The sequence below is a fragment of the Lagopus leucura genome, unplaced genomic scaffold, assembly GCF_019238085.1.
Source record: "Lagopus leucura isolate 7727_CA_CO unplaced genomic scaffold, USGS_WTPT01 Super-Scaffold_760, whole genome shotgun sequence".
NCBI classification, from domain to species: Eukaryota; Metazoa; Chordata; class Aves; order Galliformes; family Phasianidae; genus Lagopus; species Lagopus leucura.
Genome location: NW_024962257.1, coordinates 12,080,070 through 12,092,719, shown reverse-complemented (window position 1 = coordinate 12,092,719; position 12,650 = coordinate 12,080,070). Strand labels below are relative to the sequence as shown.

The 12,650-nt window shown below is 65.8% G+C and overlaps 3 protein-coding genes across 5 annotated transcripts; 2 read left to right on the top strand and 1 right to left on the bottom strand.

Annotated features, from left to right (window-relative positions):
* Positions 1–1,199: 1,199 nt before the first annotated feature.
* RGS11 (regulator of G protein signaling 11) lies at positions 1,200–5,285 on the bottom strand. 2 transcript variants are annotated; one of them, XM_042864627.1, is made up of 17 exons: positions 5,173–5,285; positions 4,874–4,970; positions 4,583–4,633; positions 4,401–4,507; positions 4,269–4,320; positions 4,135–4,193; positions 3,906–3,982; positions 3,737–3,818; positions 3,567–3,635; positions 3,095–3,124; positions 2,959–3,020; positions 2,658–2,771; positions 2,424–2,539; positions 1,964–2,051; positions 1,712–1,850; positions 1,571–1,653; positions 1,200–1,502 (listed from the first exon to the last, which is right to left on the bottom strand). In XM_042864627.1, exons 1-17 carry the CDS (start codon positions 5,233–5,235, stop codon positions 1,370–1,372), a joined length of 1,422 nt encoding a protein of 473 aa, XP_042720561.1. In that variant the 5' UTR covers positions 5,236–5,285; the 3' UTR covers positions 1,200–1,369. The 2 variants fall into 2 exon arrangements, with proteins under 2 accessions (XP_042720561.1, XP_042720562.1); XM_042864628.1 differs by having other exon boundaries at positions 3,095–3,118.
* An 843-nt stretch (positions 5,286–6,128) lies between these two features.
* ARHGDIG (Rho GDP dissociation inhibitor gamma) lies at positions 6,129–8,835 on the top strand. 2 transcript variants are annotated; one of them, XM_042864630.1, is made up of 6 exons: positions 6,129–6,225; positions 6,972–7,157; positions 7,767–7,850; positions 7,935–8,011; positions 8,217–8,280; positions 8,350–8,835. In XM_042864630.1, the coding sequence occupies exons 1-6, from the start codon at positions 6,153–6,155 to the stop codon at positions 8,547–8,549; spliced, it is 684 nt and encodes a 227-aa protein (XP_042720564.1). In that variant the 5' UTR covers positions 6,129–6,152; the 3' UTR covers positions 8,550–8,835. The 2 variants fall into 2 exon arrangements, with proteins under 2 accessions (XP_042720564.1, XP_042720563.1); XM_042864629.1 differs by having other exon boundaries at positions 7,767–8,011.
* An 87-nt stretch (positions 8,836–8,922) lies between these two features.
* On the top strand, positions 8,923–12,456 carry PDIA2 (protein disulfide isomerase family A member 2). Its single transcript, XM_042864626.1, has 11 exons — positions 8,923–9,263; positions 9,579–9,785; positions 9,934–10,067; positions 10,136–10,273; positions 10,337–10,453; positions 10,526–10,651; positions 10,731–10,925; positions 11,595–11,715; positions 11,851–12,032; positions 12,134–12,220; positions 12,337–12,456. The coding sequence occupies exons 1-11, from the start codon at positions 9,026–9,028 to the stop codon at positions 12,409–12,411; spliced, it is 1,620 nt and encodes a 539-aa protein (XP_042720560.1). The 5' UTR covers positions 8,923–9,025; the 3' UTR covers positions 12,412–12,456.
* The last annotated feature ends 194 nt before the right edge of the window (positions 12,457–12,650 follow it).

Sequence of the window (12,650 nt, the reverse complement as noted above, 5' to 3'; positions counted from 1 at the left end):
GAAAACCCCTTCTGTGGGAGGGACCCGGTGTCCTGGTGATGCTCCCACCTGTGCAGGTGGGTGCCTGCCTCTCCCCTTTGTTCTGGTGCTCACGCTTACCCTGAGCACGGTGTAACCCCAGGGAGCAGCTGGGATGTGCCAGCCCAGGCAGCTGTGCTGGTGTCAGGCCAGAGGTGAGCAGGAAGAACATGAGCTGATACTGAAGTGGTTGCTCTTCCCTTCTGGCAGAGAGGAGCACCGTGCTGCTGGAAAAAAAGGGCCTCTTGGCCCCTTAGAGCCACTCTGAAGAGCGGTCCTTGCAAATGCACCTCTGGGGTGGCACTGCAGACCCCTGGCTCTCCTGCTGCAGCAGTGAGGATGCTGGACCCTGCAAAAGCAGTTAGGTAACAGAGCTGGGCTGGCCTGTCCCTTCCCCCTGCCTGGGACTCGCTGACCTGCTTTTACACCCCAGATTCCTGCTGCAGTCCATCAGCATGAAAATCTCTCTCCAGGGCTTGGATTTGGATCAAGCCAGAGGAAGCCGTGCAGCACGCAGTGTCTCCTGGAGCGTGGCACCATCTGTCACTGCCCCGTGGCTGCCAGCACTGAGGTCCCAGGTTCCATCCCACCACTAAGGCTCCTGCAGCTTCCCCAGCACCTCACCACAGGGCCTTTTTATGCCCCAGCACCAAGCTGAGCCGTGAGCAGCCACTTTGTGAGGGGGCTACATCAGCAGCAGTGGAGGGTTCCTGATCCCGCACATCTGCACGGTTTGTCAGTAGTCACAGCGCAGGCTGGCCCCCCCTTGGTCCTTAATGGGCTGGGGATGACCCCACGCTGCCCTGTGGTTGTGCTCAGCTCCAAGGCTGAGTGCCAGAGGGCATGAGCCTGCCTCATGTTTATATAATGGCCGCTATTAATCCCCCACAGCTGGGGCTCAGCTCTGGGAAAGAGAATAATCCTGCGTGAGATCCTCGGGCTCTGCTCAGATTAAGGGGTGGCGGGCAGGCAGAGCAGCTCAGCTGCCAGCCACCATCCTTGCCTGCCCATGCCAGCCCACGGGGCCTCTGCATCCCTCGCTTGTTGCCATCCCGCTGCACCCAGCTCCAGGTGCCACTGCACGCTGGGGATGCACGCAGCTGGAGGTGCACACAGGGCTGCAGGGATCCCTCCTGCACTCCCGTGTCACCCCTTGCTCAACACCATGAAAACCACACCGCTTTCCCCACGGGATCCTTTATTTCTGCATGTGTTGCGATTGCCCCGTGGGGCAGGCCGTGCGCCAGCTCCCTCTGGGGTAGGAAGGATCTGGGGGCAGCGAGCGGGGTCTGCAGGGGATGTATGGCTTCTCTCCTTCAGTGCTACTGTGGGCAGGGTGCCGTGGCAGGGCCTAGCTCTCCTCCTCGGGCACAGCTGCAGGACTCCTGCTCTTCTCTTCACCCTTGGCCTCGGTGTCACCAGCAGGCAGGAGCAGAGCAGGGCTGGGGCTGGAGTGCCGCTGCTTGCGCATGAAAGGGAACACCCTGCAGGCAGAGCTGGGCTGAGCACCGCGGGGACCCTCAGCACCACGGCACCCCGGCACTGCCCTCACCGCTTCTTGGTTTCCGGAGGGATGACGGCTTCTGCCAGCAGGTTCCTGTAGAGCTCCGACTTAAGGAAGCGTGGGTAGGAGTCCTGGAGGAGCAGAGCATCAGGCCAAGGCTGAACCCAGCACTGCCCGCCCGGTACCCACCTTCTTCATCAGCATGTAGATGTGCATCTGTGCGTCGTCCATCACGTAGCGGTGGGGCGTCTTGATGCCCTCCAGCGTCCGCTCCATGGTTTTGCTATCGATGTTCACCCAGCGCGTGGCTCCCGGAGCCAGGAACTGCCTGGGGATCGATAGCAGGTGACCAGCACCCAGCCTGGCCCGGCCCCACGCTGGGATGGAGGGCTGGGATGGCCTCATCCCGAGGACATGGCCCTGCTGCCGCATGGCACTCACTGGTAGATGGAGTCCACGATCTCACTGATGCGGGATTGGTCCCCGTAGCGCAGCTCCTCGCATGCCTCCCAGAAGCTCAGATTCTCAGCTGGGGAAGAGGATGCAGTGTTGAGGAGGAGGACGTGATGTCGGGATGGGGACGTGGCATCGAGGAGGAGGACGTGGTGTCGGAGAGGATAGATGGTGTTGGGGAGAGGATGCGGTGTTCAGATGTGGGGGTGGCAGTGGGGAAGGGACGTGATGTTGGAAGAACATGGTGTAGGGATGGGAGGTGATGCTGGGGAAGGGACGTGGTGTTGGAATGGGGACGTGGCGTTCGGGAGGCCATGGTGCTGGACACCACCCATGGGCAAACCCTCCTCAGGTCCCAGCAGGGCCCAACAGCAAGGCAAAGCCACACAGCATGGAGGCAGTTGGTGTGAGGTGCAGCGGCAGGCTGGGGCAGACAGGGCTCACTCACCACTGAACTCCTTCTTGAGGAACTCGAGGAGCTGTGCGCGGCCCAGCGGGTCCAGCAGGAGCTCACTGAAGTTGAAGCCCCAGCGCTCCACCCGCAGCTTCGTGGGGGTCGTCACCCTGCGGGCAGCGTGCAGGAAGGGCTGGAGGCTGCAAGCATGGCCCCCAGATAGCAGGGCCGCTTCTGTCCTCTCTCTGCAGCCATCCCAGGGCTGGTGGCCCCCTGGGGGTTACTTACGTGGGGGCATTCATGGCCCAGTAGGTGGTGTCGTCGGTGATCCAGGGGTTGCTGGGTAGGCAGCCCGACATGATGGGGTCGTGGGGCACGTACTGCTCGTTGAACTTGAGGTACCTGCGGGGAGGGGTGGCTGGGGGGCTGGGCCACATCTCACCACCCACCGTGGCCTTGACTCTCAAGGGATGCACGGGGGCAGCACGGGGAGGGGTGAGTCTTGGGATCTGCAATGGCCTCGGCTCTGCCCATCGCCATTGGGCATGTGCTGAGGGGGGCTGCCAGCCCGCTGCAGGACAGAGCTCACCCTTCGAGGCAGATGGACGATTTCACCCTGGTCCTGGCCATGGCCTTCCTGCAGTACTCAATCTGGGCCAGCCATGGGCACACGTCAGGGCCCTGCACCATGCAGCACCCCTACGGCTACCCCATGCTCCACTCACCTCTCGCTTGTAGTAGTCCATGTTCTTGGCCTGGAAGAGATGTGAAGGGCTGGGTGAGGGCTCGGGAGTTCTCTATGTATCCCTTGTGCCAGGGGGATGCCTCCCCCTGCCTCCACCCCACTGACACATCCCAGCAGGAACCCGACCTCCTGCCCCCTGCAGCATGGCAGCGGCCCTGGGCTGGAGACACTTACGTGGACAGATGACATGGCACACAGAGGAGAGAAGAGAAAACGCAGCAGTTAGAAAGGAGGGCTGGTGGCTGCGGGGCACAGGGTACCACAGTGCACACACCAGGGCAGCTGCAGGGATTAGAGCACTGGCACAGATGGCAGCAGGTGCATGGGAAACACAGCCCTCCCCGCTTAGCCATGGCAGTGGGGACAACGGGACACAAGGACGTCAGCAGGGCTAAGGAGGTCACCATGTAGGGTGGGATGTGGGGCAGCCCCGTGGGTCCAGCTCTGCTCACCAGCTGCACGCGGGTGGTGTGGCAGTTCCTGCGCTCAGGGCCCTGCTCCAGCACGTTGGGAGCTCCTGGCTGCAACGAGAGCCATGTGCTGGGGTCCCCCAAGCACACCCAGCCAGCTGTGCCCAGACTGCACACTGCCACCAACCATGTCCCTCCCAGCCTGTCCTCACCGGGGGCCGGTTGACGAGCCAGTAGGCCTGCTCCTGGCAGTCGATGACAATGCGGTCACCCTTCCGCCGCTGCTTGGCTGCCCTGTTTGTGCAGAAGAGGGGGGTTGGCAGCTGGGGGCCGCCCCATCCCTGCTGCCCATTGCCATCTCCATCACGTCCTCACGCTCACCGCAGCTGCTCCCGTGCTTGCATGACCACGAAGTCCCACGTGTGGTTGATTCTCTTGTGCAGGAGGTTGTAGTTGTCCTGGGGAGCAGCAGCCAGGTGGGCACGGCGTGGGACCTGCACCCTTGCCCAGCCCTGGGTCCTATTGCCGCTCCAGCAAGGGGACTACACCCTTATTGCAGCCCCATGCCGGGCGAGCTGAGGCCCCACAGCTCATCACACGCACCACTCACCTTCTCATGCTCGATCAGGTCGCCCTGCTTGCGGATGTTCTTCTTGGCCAGGTAAATGGCTGCAGAGGAACGGAGCCGCTCAGCGGGGCTGGGACCCACTGTGGTCCATGGGTTCTCAGCTGGTGGGCACCTACCATAATCCAGCTCGGTGGCTGGCCACTTGGTGCTGGTCCAGAAGTACGGGGTCTGGGGGGAGAGGGGCCGGGCTGAGCAGCACTGGGGTGCTTTGGGTTGGTGCTGCGACCCCGACTGCAGAGGGCACCCACCTGGAAGCGGTACGGCGACTCATCAGCACGCAGCACCAGGTTGCGGGGGTCCCGGAGCGGGTAGATGTAGCCGTGCCTCACGATCAGGTTGCCGAGGTGCAGCGACTCTGGGTGGGGGCAGCGGGGGCTGCCGGGCGGCTCTGCGAGCTGCCGGGACCCCCCGCCCCGCACCGGGCACTCACCCTCCTCCGAGATACCGTACTTCTGGATGAGCCACTCCACGATGTCGTTCCCTGAGGATCGTGGCAGCGCTATGGTGCGGTGCGGCGCCCCGGTCCCAGGGGGCACGCGGGGTTACGGGGCACAGCCGCCCGCCCCAGGGAGGGCTCAGCCAACGCGGCATCGCTCCCAGCTGCAGTTCTGAGCACATTTCTGAGTGCTGAGAGACGCCCGCTGTGCTGTGCCACCCGAGGGCCGTTCCCGTGCACCGCTCCCCTCCTCACCACCGCACCGCCCCGGGCGCGATAGCCCACCTGTCATGGCATGGGGGATGACGGTGATGAGCAGCCTCTGGTTCCTCATCTTGATGCCCATGTCCGGGTCCTGCATGCTGACGATCATCCGCTCCATCTGCGGGGCACCGGCTGCACTCAGCCCCACGGCGGAGAGAGCGGGGGCACGGGGAACCGGGACGACTCGGACGCGGGGCATCCCGCAGCCGGCAGAGCTGTCTCTGGGCCGGGGCAGCCAAACTTACTCCCCTCGGACCCCGACGCCCGGTGCGGTGCCCCCCGCCCGCTGTCTGCCCCGTGCCCGCCCGGTGCCGGCTCACCTTGCCCAGGCACGGCATTTGCAGGCGGGACTGCCCGCCGCCGCGGGGACCGCCGATGGTCATAGCGGGTGCGCGTCCCGCACCGCACCGCACCGCTCCTCTCCGCCCGGGGCTGCGGCTTCCCCGGTCCCAACCCCGCCCCGCCCCGCCCCGCCCGTCCGCCCCGCGCTCCCCCTCGCGGCTGCAGCGCTCTGCTGCCCGCCCGGTGCCCCCCGGGGCCGTGCGGGGCCGTGCGGGGCCGGGAGAGGCCGGCCGTCGGGTCCAGGAGCCCAACGAGGGGCGGCGGGCGGGGTGAGGGCGGGGAGCGAGGAGATGTGCGGGGTGTGTGTGAGTGTGCAGGAGGTGTATGGGTGTGCGGGGTGTGTGTGTAAATGCAGGGGTATTCGGGATATGCGGGGTGTGTGTGAGCGGGAGGTGCACGGGATGTGCACGGTGCGCACATGCGGGAGGTACGCGGGATGTGCGCGGGGTGCGTGCGGGGTGCACGCGAGGGGCGGACGGCGCATTCAGGGCCCATTCAGGGGACGGGCCGAGCGCTCGCAGCGTGCGGGCAGGGGGGTGCGGGGTGCGGACAGAGCTCCGAGTGCGCTGAGGACACGGCGCCGAGCGCCGCCGGCTCAGGAGACGCCCCGATCCCGCGGCTGCCGCTCGGTTCGCGGTGTGCGGGCTTGGGGACGGGGCTGCGGGCAGAGCACGCGGCGCGGGCAGTGCGGACAGGCGCGGTGCGGGCGGGCGGCGGATGAGCTCACTGCAGTCACACCGCCCATGAGCGGGGCTGGAGCCGCCCGGCGCCGAGGGGCGGGGGCGGGCGGGGGCGGGCAGCGGAGCCGCCGCGTCTGCGGGAACCGCCGCCGCCGCCCCGCCGGGCCGCGCCGGGCAGCGCCGAGCGCAGCGGGGAGAGCTCAGCGGGAGCCGGGAGCGGAGCAGCGGGACCCCCCTCCCCCTGCAGAGCCCCCCCGGGGGCCCGGCGCGGCCCGGCCATGCTCGGCCTGGACGTGTGCGAGGCGGGCGGGCAGCTGCTGGAGCTGCTGTGGCTGACGCTGTGCTACCGAGGTGAGCGGGCGGGGGGGCAGCGCCGGGTGCTCGGGAGGGTGGGGGGGGGGCTACAGCGCGGGCCGAGCATCGCCCCCCGCAGCCGACGACAACAGGTGGGGCAGAGCCCGGGGAGCCCCGCGGTGCCCATCCCGGTCGGCCCCCGGCGCTGCATCCCGGTGCGGTGCCGCGAGGTGCGGGGCCGCTGCCTTTTCCCGGGGCTTGGAGACGAGCCCGGGGCTGAACGCGGGGCCCTGCGGACTCCTAGAGTCGGGCGCGATGCGGTGGATGGGCCCTCGTCCTCCCCGCCCGACATGCGCCCACCGTCGGCCCCGGCCCCGTGGGTTTGTGGCTGTGCCTGCAGCCGGCGGGGCTGTGGGGCATGCAGAGCCCGGAGGGCTGCATGGCGGTGGGGATACCAACCTCGTGCACGGAAGGGCGCCGCGGGCTGCAAACGCACCCCGAGCCGCACACACGCAGCACCACGGCTCATCTCGCTGCACCGCTGTGCGGAAACGCAGCCGGCGGCACCGCCTCTGGGCTCTGCTGTGCCACCGGGCCCTGGGGACACGCAGCCCTGGGGACACGCAGCCTGGTGGCATCACCGTGGCCCCGAGCAGGGGGACGGCACGGCTGCCACATGGCAGCTTGGGGGCCATCAACCGCATCCATCTGAGCTCATCTCCCCCAGCCCGGCAGTGCCGGTGTGCCCTGGGGCATGGGGGTCCCCAGGGTGTCCTCGGATTGCCACTGCCTGTGCCCCGCAGACATCATGGCTGACAAGGAGGGGGTGATGCTGTCGCTGGAGGAGGAGGAGGAGGATGCCGACGTGGCCCTGGCGTATAAGACGCCGGAGAAGAAGAGCCTGCGGGAGATCCAGGAGCTGGACCCGGGGGATGAGAGCCTGCGGAAGTACAAGCAGGCGCTGCTGGGCAACATCCCTGTGGCTGTGGGTAAGGCTGGGGCTGGGAACCCCACCACCCCAACACCCTGAGCATCCCATCACCCTGAGCATCCCATCACCCTGACACGTCACACCGGGTGATGCAGCCTCAGCGGGTGCAGGGAGCTGCGGCGCCCCCATCTCTGGCGGCATCCCCATGGGGAGGGCACATCCCAAACGCGTCACCCGCAGGCACTGCCTGTGCCCACCCCACTGCAGGGAGACCCCGGCATCCCCTGCTGTGGGTAATGCTGCCCGGGGACCCCGGTTGCCTTGGTTACAGGATCACCGCTGCAGTTGCCATAGGAACGGTTACGAGGGACCGGGGAATTCATCGGGATGGCGGAGATGGAGCGAGCGGCCGCGGGGGGGGCTGTCAGCCAGGGGCTGCCCTTGTGCCTACATGGGCTGGGCTGTGCCACGGGGCTTTTAACATGGGCTCATCCACAAAGGGTTTGGGCTCAGGTGCCCTGCTGCCTGCAGCTCATTGTCCTCTGGCTGCTGCACGCAGCCCCTTGGGGCACATGGGCATCCTCCCCTGGAGTCCCCAACCCTCCTGCTCCGCGGCCCGAAGTGCCAACTCCATGGGTAGGGGCCACACTGCGTCACTTGTTCCCAGATGCCAGCGTGCCCAACGTGCAGGTGACGAAGCTGACCCTGATGTGTGAGCAGGCGCCGGGGCCCATCACCATGGACCTGACAGGTGAGTGCTGCCGGTCCTCCATGGCAGAAGGGAGGAGGAGGAGGAGGACGGGTGCCATGCTGACGGACCATCTGCCCCCCACAGGAGACCTGGAAGTGCTGCAGAGCCGTCCCTTCGTGCTGAAGGAGGGGGTGGACTACAGGGTGAAGGTGTCCTTCAAGGTAAGGTTCTGTGGGCACCTGACATCACCTGTGGGCTCTGTGCCTCTCTGGGGGTTGCTGCCCACCGTGGGGACCCACACTGCCCCCAGCATCACTCAGTGCCCATCCCAAGGAGCTGCATCGCAAGGTGGTGTTGGTGGCTGTAGGGTGGGTGCCCCTCCGAGCCCAGCACGTGGAGCCTCTCACTGCCCCTTTGTGCCCGCAGGTGAACAGGGAGATCGTTTGTGGGCTGAAGTGCCTGCACCTGACGTACCGCCGCGGCCGGCCGGGTGAGTGGGGTCAGGGATGGGATGGGGCAGCACCGCCCGGCCCTGCTCACCCAAACCCCTCTCGCCCAGTGGACCGCGACGTCTTCATGGTGGGCAGCTACGCACCGCGGGCCGAGGAATACGAGGTGGTGACACCGGCCGAGGAGGTGCCGCGGGGCCGGCTGGTGCGTGGCTCCTACCGCGTCCGCTCGCTGGTCACCGACGATGACAAGACGGAGCACCTCGCCTGGGAGTGGGGCCTGTGCATAAGGAAGGGCTGGGAGGACTGAGACCCCCCCCGGTCCCACCATTGTGGGGATCCCCCTGCCGCCCGGGGACCCCCTGCCGCCCGCGCCGCCCCACCGACGGGAAGGTGGAGGGGTCCCTTAGCAAAGCGGGCGCCCGCGGTCGTGGTCTTGGCAACCAAAGTTATTTTTAATCGCTGTTTTTTTTTGATACCGACGCCCGACTCGTCCTCGCGGCACCTCCATCGCCGTGCACTGCTGTGCGCTGAGCTGCGCCCGGCCGCAGGCTGTGCTCCTCCATCGCCATTAAACCCTACAGACGTGTCTCTTACTGCCGTGTCCGTGTTCCCGGGCCTGCTGTAGGGACGCGCGCCTGGAAATCCAGCACCTGCTCGCTGCCTTATCTCCGTGCTGGCAGCCAGTAGCGGAGGGCCACGAGCTCCCACGGCCCAGCACCTCCCGCCCCGCTGCCCTTATCTGCCCCTCTCCCCGTGTGAAGGCTTTGGCAGTGGGACGGCGCCATGCGGGGCGGCGCGGTGCTGTGTGTGCTGCTGCTATCGCTGGCCTGGCTGAGCCTGGCATGGGGGGCTGAGGGTGGGGAGGAGGATGGGGAAGTGGTGGGGGGGGAGGAGGAGGAGGAGGATGAAGAGGATGAGGTGCTCTCGGATGAGCTGAAGGAGGAGGACGGCGTCCTGGTGCTCCATGAGCACAACTTCGCTCGTGCCCTGCGCGAGCACCGGCTGCTGCTGGTGGAGTTCTGTGAGTGCCTGCGGGGCAGGGGGGGAGGAGGCAGGGCTGTGGGGTGTGAGATGTGAGGGCCTGAAGGATAGGGGTTGGCAGAGGGGCACTGGGCATGAGAGGTGGAGCGGGGACAGAGGGCAGGGTCATGGGGTGAGGGGGACAGCAGAGGCATGGACTTTATGGCAGAGGACACGAGGTGGGAATACGAGACATGGGGCACGGCGGCTCACATGTGCCATTAGGTGCCCTCAGCCTCACCCCTGGGCTGGGGACATCCCTGGGTTGGGGACACCTCCTGTGGGCTGTGCTGTGGTGACACCGAGCCCTGCACAGATGCTCCATGGTGCGGGCACTGCCGCCGTTTGGCCCCTGAGTTCGCCCGTGCGGCCGCATTGCTGAGGAACGGATCAGAGGTGGGACGGCTGGGCAAGGTGGACGCCGTGGCACAGACAGCCCTGAGCACCGAGTTCCACATCGATGCCTTCCCCACGCTCAAACTCTTCCGCGATGGCAATCGCACCCACCCTGTGGCATACAGCGGTAGGGCTGTGCGGGGTGCTGTGAGGGCGGGGGGCAGGTGGGGAGGTGATGGTGAAGGGGTGACGGCATCCCGACAGCAGCTCCGTGGCGACGGTGGGGTGGTGGCGCAGTGGCTGTGATGGCCGGTGCAGCCCCGCTCCGTGTTCAGGCCGCATGGATGCTGAAGGCATGGTGCTCTGGATGCAGCGCCGGGCCGGGCCCAGTGCCACGCTGCTGCACGACGCCGCCACCGCTGCCGCCTTCATCAGCGCGCAGGACGTCGCCGTGGTGGGCTTCTTCAAGGTGGGCTGGGGCCGGGGCGGGCAGGGCTGGGCTGCGGGCACGGCGGTGCTGATGGTGGAGAAGTGCAGGACCTGCATGGCGAGGCAGCGCGGGCGTTCCACGAGGTGGCCGCAGAGATGGAGGATCTGGTGTTCGGTGTGGCCGAGGAGGATGAGCTGTTCGAGGCGTACGGGCTGTCGGCCGACACTGTTTGCCTCTTCAAGAAGGTGAGTGGGCTGGGGGCAGTGGGGCTGCTTTGGGGTCCGGTGCTCACTGTCCCATGCCTGCAGTTTGATGAGGGGCGGACAGATTTCCCCGTGGATCCGGAGCAGGGCCTGGATGTGGCCAAGCTGACGCAGCAGCTCGTTGTGCACAGCCTGAAGTTGGTGATGGACTTCTCCAATGAGGTATGGCTGCTGCCTACCCCAGCCCCAGCGTGGCTGCAAGGTGCTTGGCCTCACCCTCCTTCTGCCCCACAGACTTCCAGCCAGATCTTTGGGGCCAAGATCCCCCACCACATGCTGCTCTTCCTCAACACCTCTGTAGCAGAGCAGCAGGCGCTGCGGGATGAGTTCCGTGTGGCCGCCAGCACCTTCCGGGGCGAGGTGAGGTGGTCCCATGGCAAGAAAGGATGGGACCTGGGGGACCACAGCTTCAGTGCTGCCCGTCCCCCCCCCCCCCCAGGTGCTCTTCGTGGTGGTGGATGTGAACGGGTACGGTGCCACCGTTCTGTCCTTCTTTGGCCTGACGCCCAGCGATGCGCCCACACTGCGCTGCATCAAGATGGAGAACAACCGCAAGTACCGCATGGAGGTGGACGCCTTCTCAGCCACGGCCGTGCGTGACTTTGTGCAGGAGGTGCTGGATGGCAAGGTGAAGGTGAGGAGATGGGTGCCTGGATCTGAACCTGGCCACGTGTCCCACCACTGCTCAGTGTGGGCTCCATCAGCAGGGACAGGGAGGTGACCGTCCCTCTCTGCTCTGCTCTTGTGAGGCCCCATCTGCAGCACTGCATCCAGGGCTGGAGCCCCCAGGACAAACAAGACAGGGAGCTGTTGGAGAGGGTGCAGGGGAGCCACAGAGATGATCAGGGGCTGCAGCACCTCCACTACAAAGACAGGCTGAGGGAGCTGGGCTTGTTCAGCCTGGAGAAAAGAAGGCTGCGGGGTGACCTCATTGCAGCCTGCAGCCTGCAACCTAAAGGGAGCCTACAGACAGGAGGGGAGTCGACTCCTGAAAAGGGTGGATAACAGCAGGACAAGGGGAAATGGTTTTAAGTTGAAAGAGACAGGATTTAGGTTGGATGTCAGGGGGAAGTTCTTTGCTGTGAGAGTGGTGAGGTGCTGGAACAGCTGCCCAGAGAGGCTGTGGATGCCCCGTCCATCCCTGGAGGTGTTCAAGGTTGGATGGGGCCCTGGGCAGCCTGGGCTGGTATTAAATGTGGATGTTGGTGGCCCTGCCTGTGGCAGGGGGTTGGAGATTCATAATCTTCGAGGTCCCTTCCAATCCTGGCCATTCTGTGATTCTGTGATCCTGCTGTTCCCACAGCCCCAGCTGCTGAGCGCAGAGCCCCCCGAGGACTGGAACACGCGGCCCGTTAAAGTGCTCGTGGGGAAGACCTTTGAGCAGGTAGCATTTGATGAGACCAAGAACGTCTTTGTGAAGTTCTGTAAGTGCTGAAGTGCTGTCCCTGAGCTCCACCACGAGCATCCATCCTCTCCATGACCACTCCTGCACCCCCATCCCTCGCCTATCCCCGGTGCCCCCAGCCCAGCCGTGACCTCCATCGCCGTGCCCGTCACAGATGCACCATGGTGCGCCCACTGCCAGGAGATGGCGGCTGCCTGGGAGGAGCTGGGCGAGCGCTACAAAGACCACGAGGACATTATCATTGCCGAGATGGATGCCACGGCCAACGAGCTGGAGAACATCAGCATCAGCGGATACCCAACACTGCATTACTTCCCTGCTGGACCAGGCAGGAAGGTGGGTAGGGACGGGTATGGGGCATCCCTGGCTCTGCCAGCACCTGAGGAAGGTTGGGCTCAGATGTCACCCTGTGTCCTCTTCCTGTCCCCTGTGTCCAGATGGTCGAATATAGGAGCGCCAGAGACGTGGAGACCTTCTCCAAGTTCCTGGAAAATGGAGGGAAGCTGCCGGAGGAGCCACCCACAGTGAGTGAGGGGCCCCCATCCCAGGGCAGGGGCTGCCAGCTGGGGCACAGACCCTGCAGGACACATGGGATGGAGACAGGCCATGTCCATCCCCGTCTCACCACCACCTTCTGCAGGTGTCCAAGGCCCCGGAGAACAGCACAGAGTCACCGAGCCCATCTGGCACAGCCGAAGCCCGGGAGGAGCTGTGAGCCCTGTCCTGCTGCAGCGGGCATTATAAATGACCCTGGAAATGATGTGGGCTCTGTCTGTGTCTGCAGGGTGCAGTTCAGCCCCTGCTGGGGGGGCACGCAGCACAGAATGGTGCCTGCTGGGCCTCTTGGGGACACTGCAGCTGGTGGGTGTCACGATGAGGGTTGAGCCCAGTGGGGTGTGCAGGGCAGAGTCTGTCCCATGGGCAGCTCGGTCTCAGGCACTCATGGCACTGAGC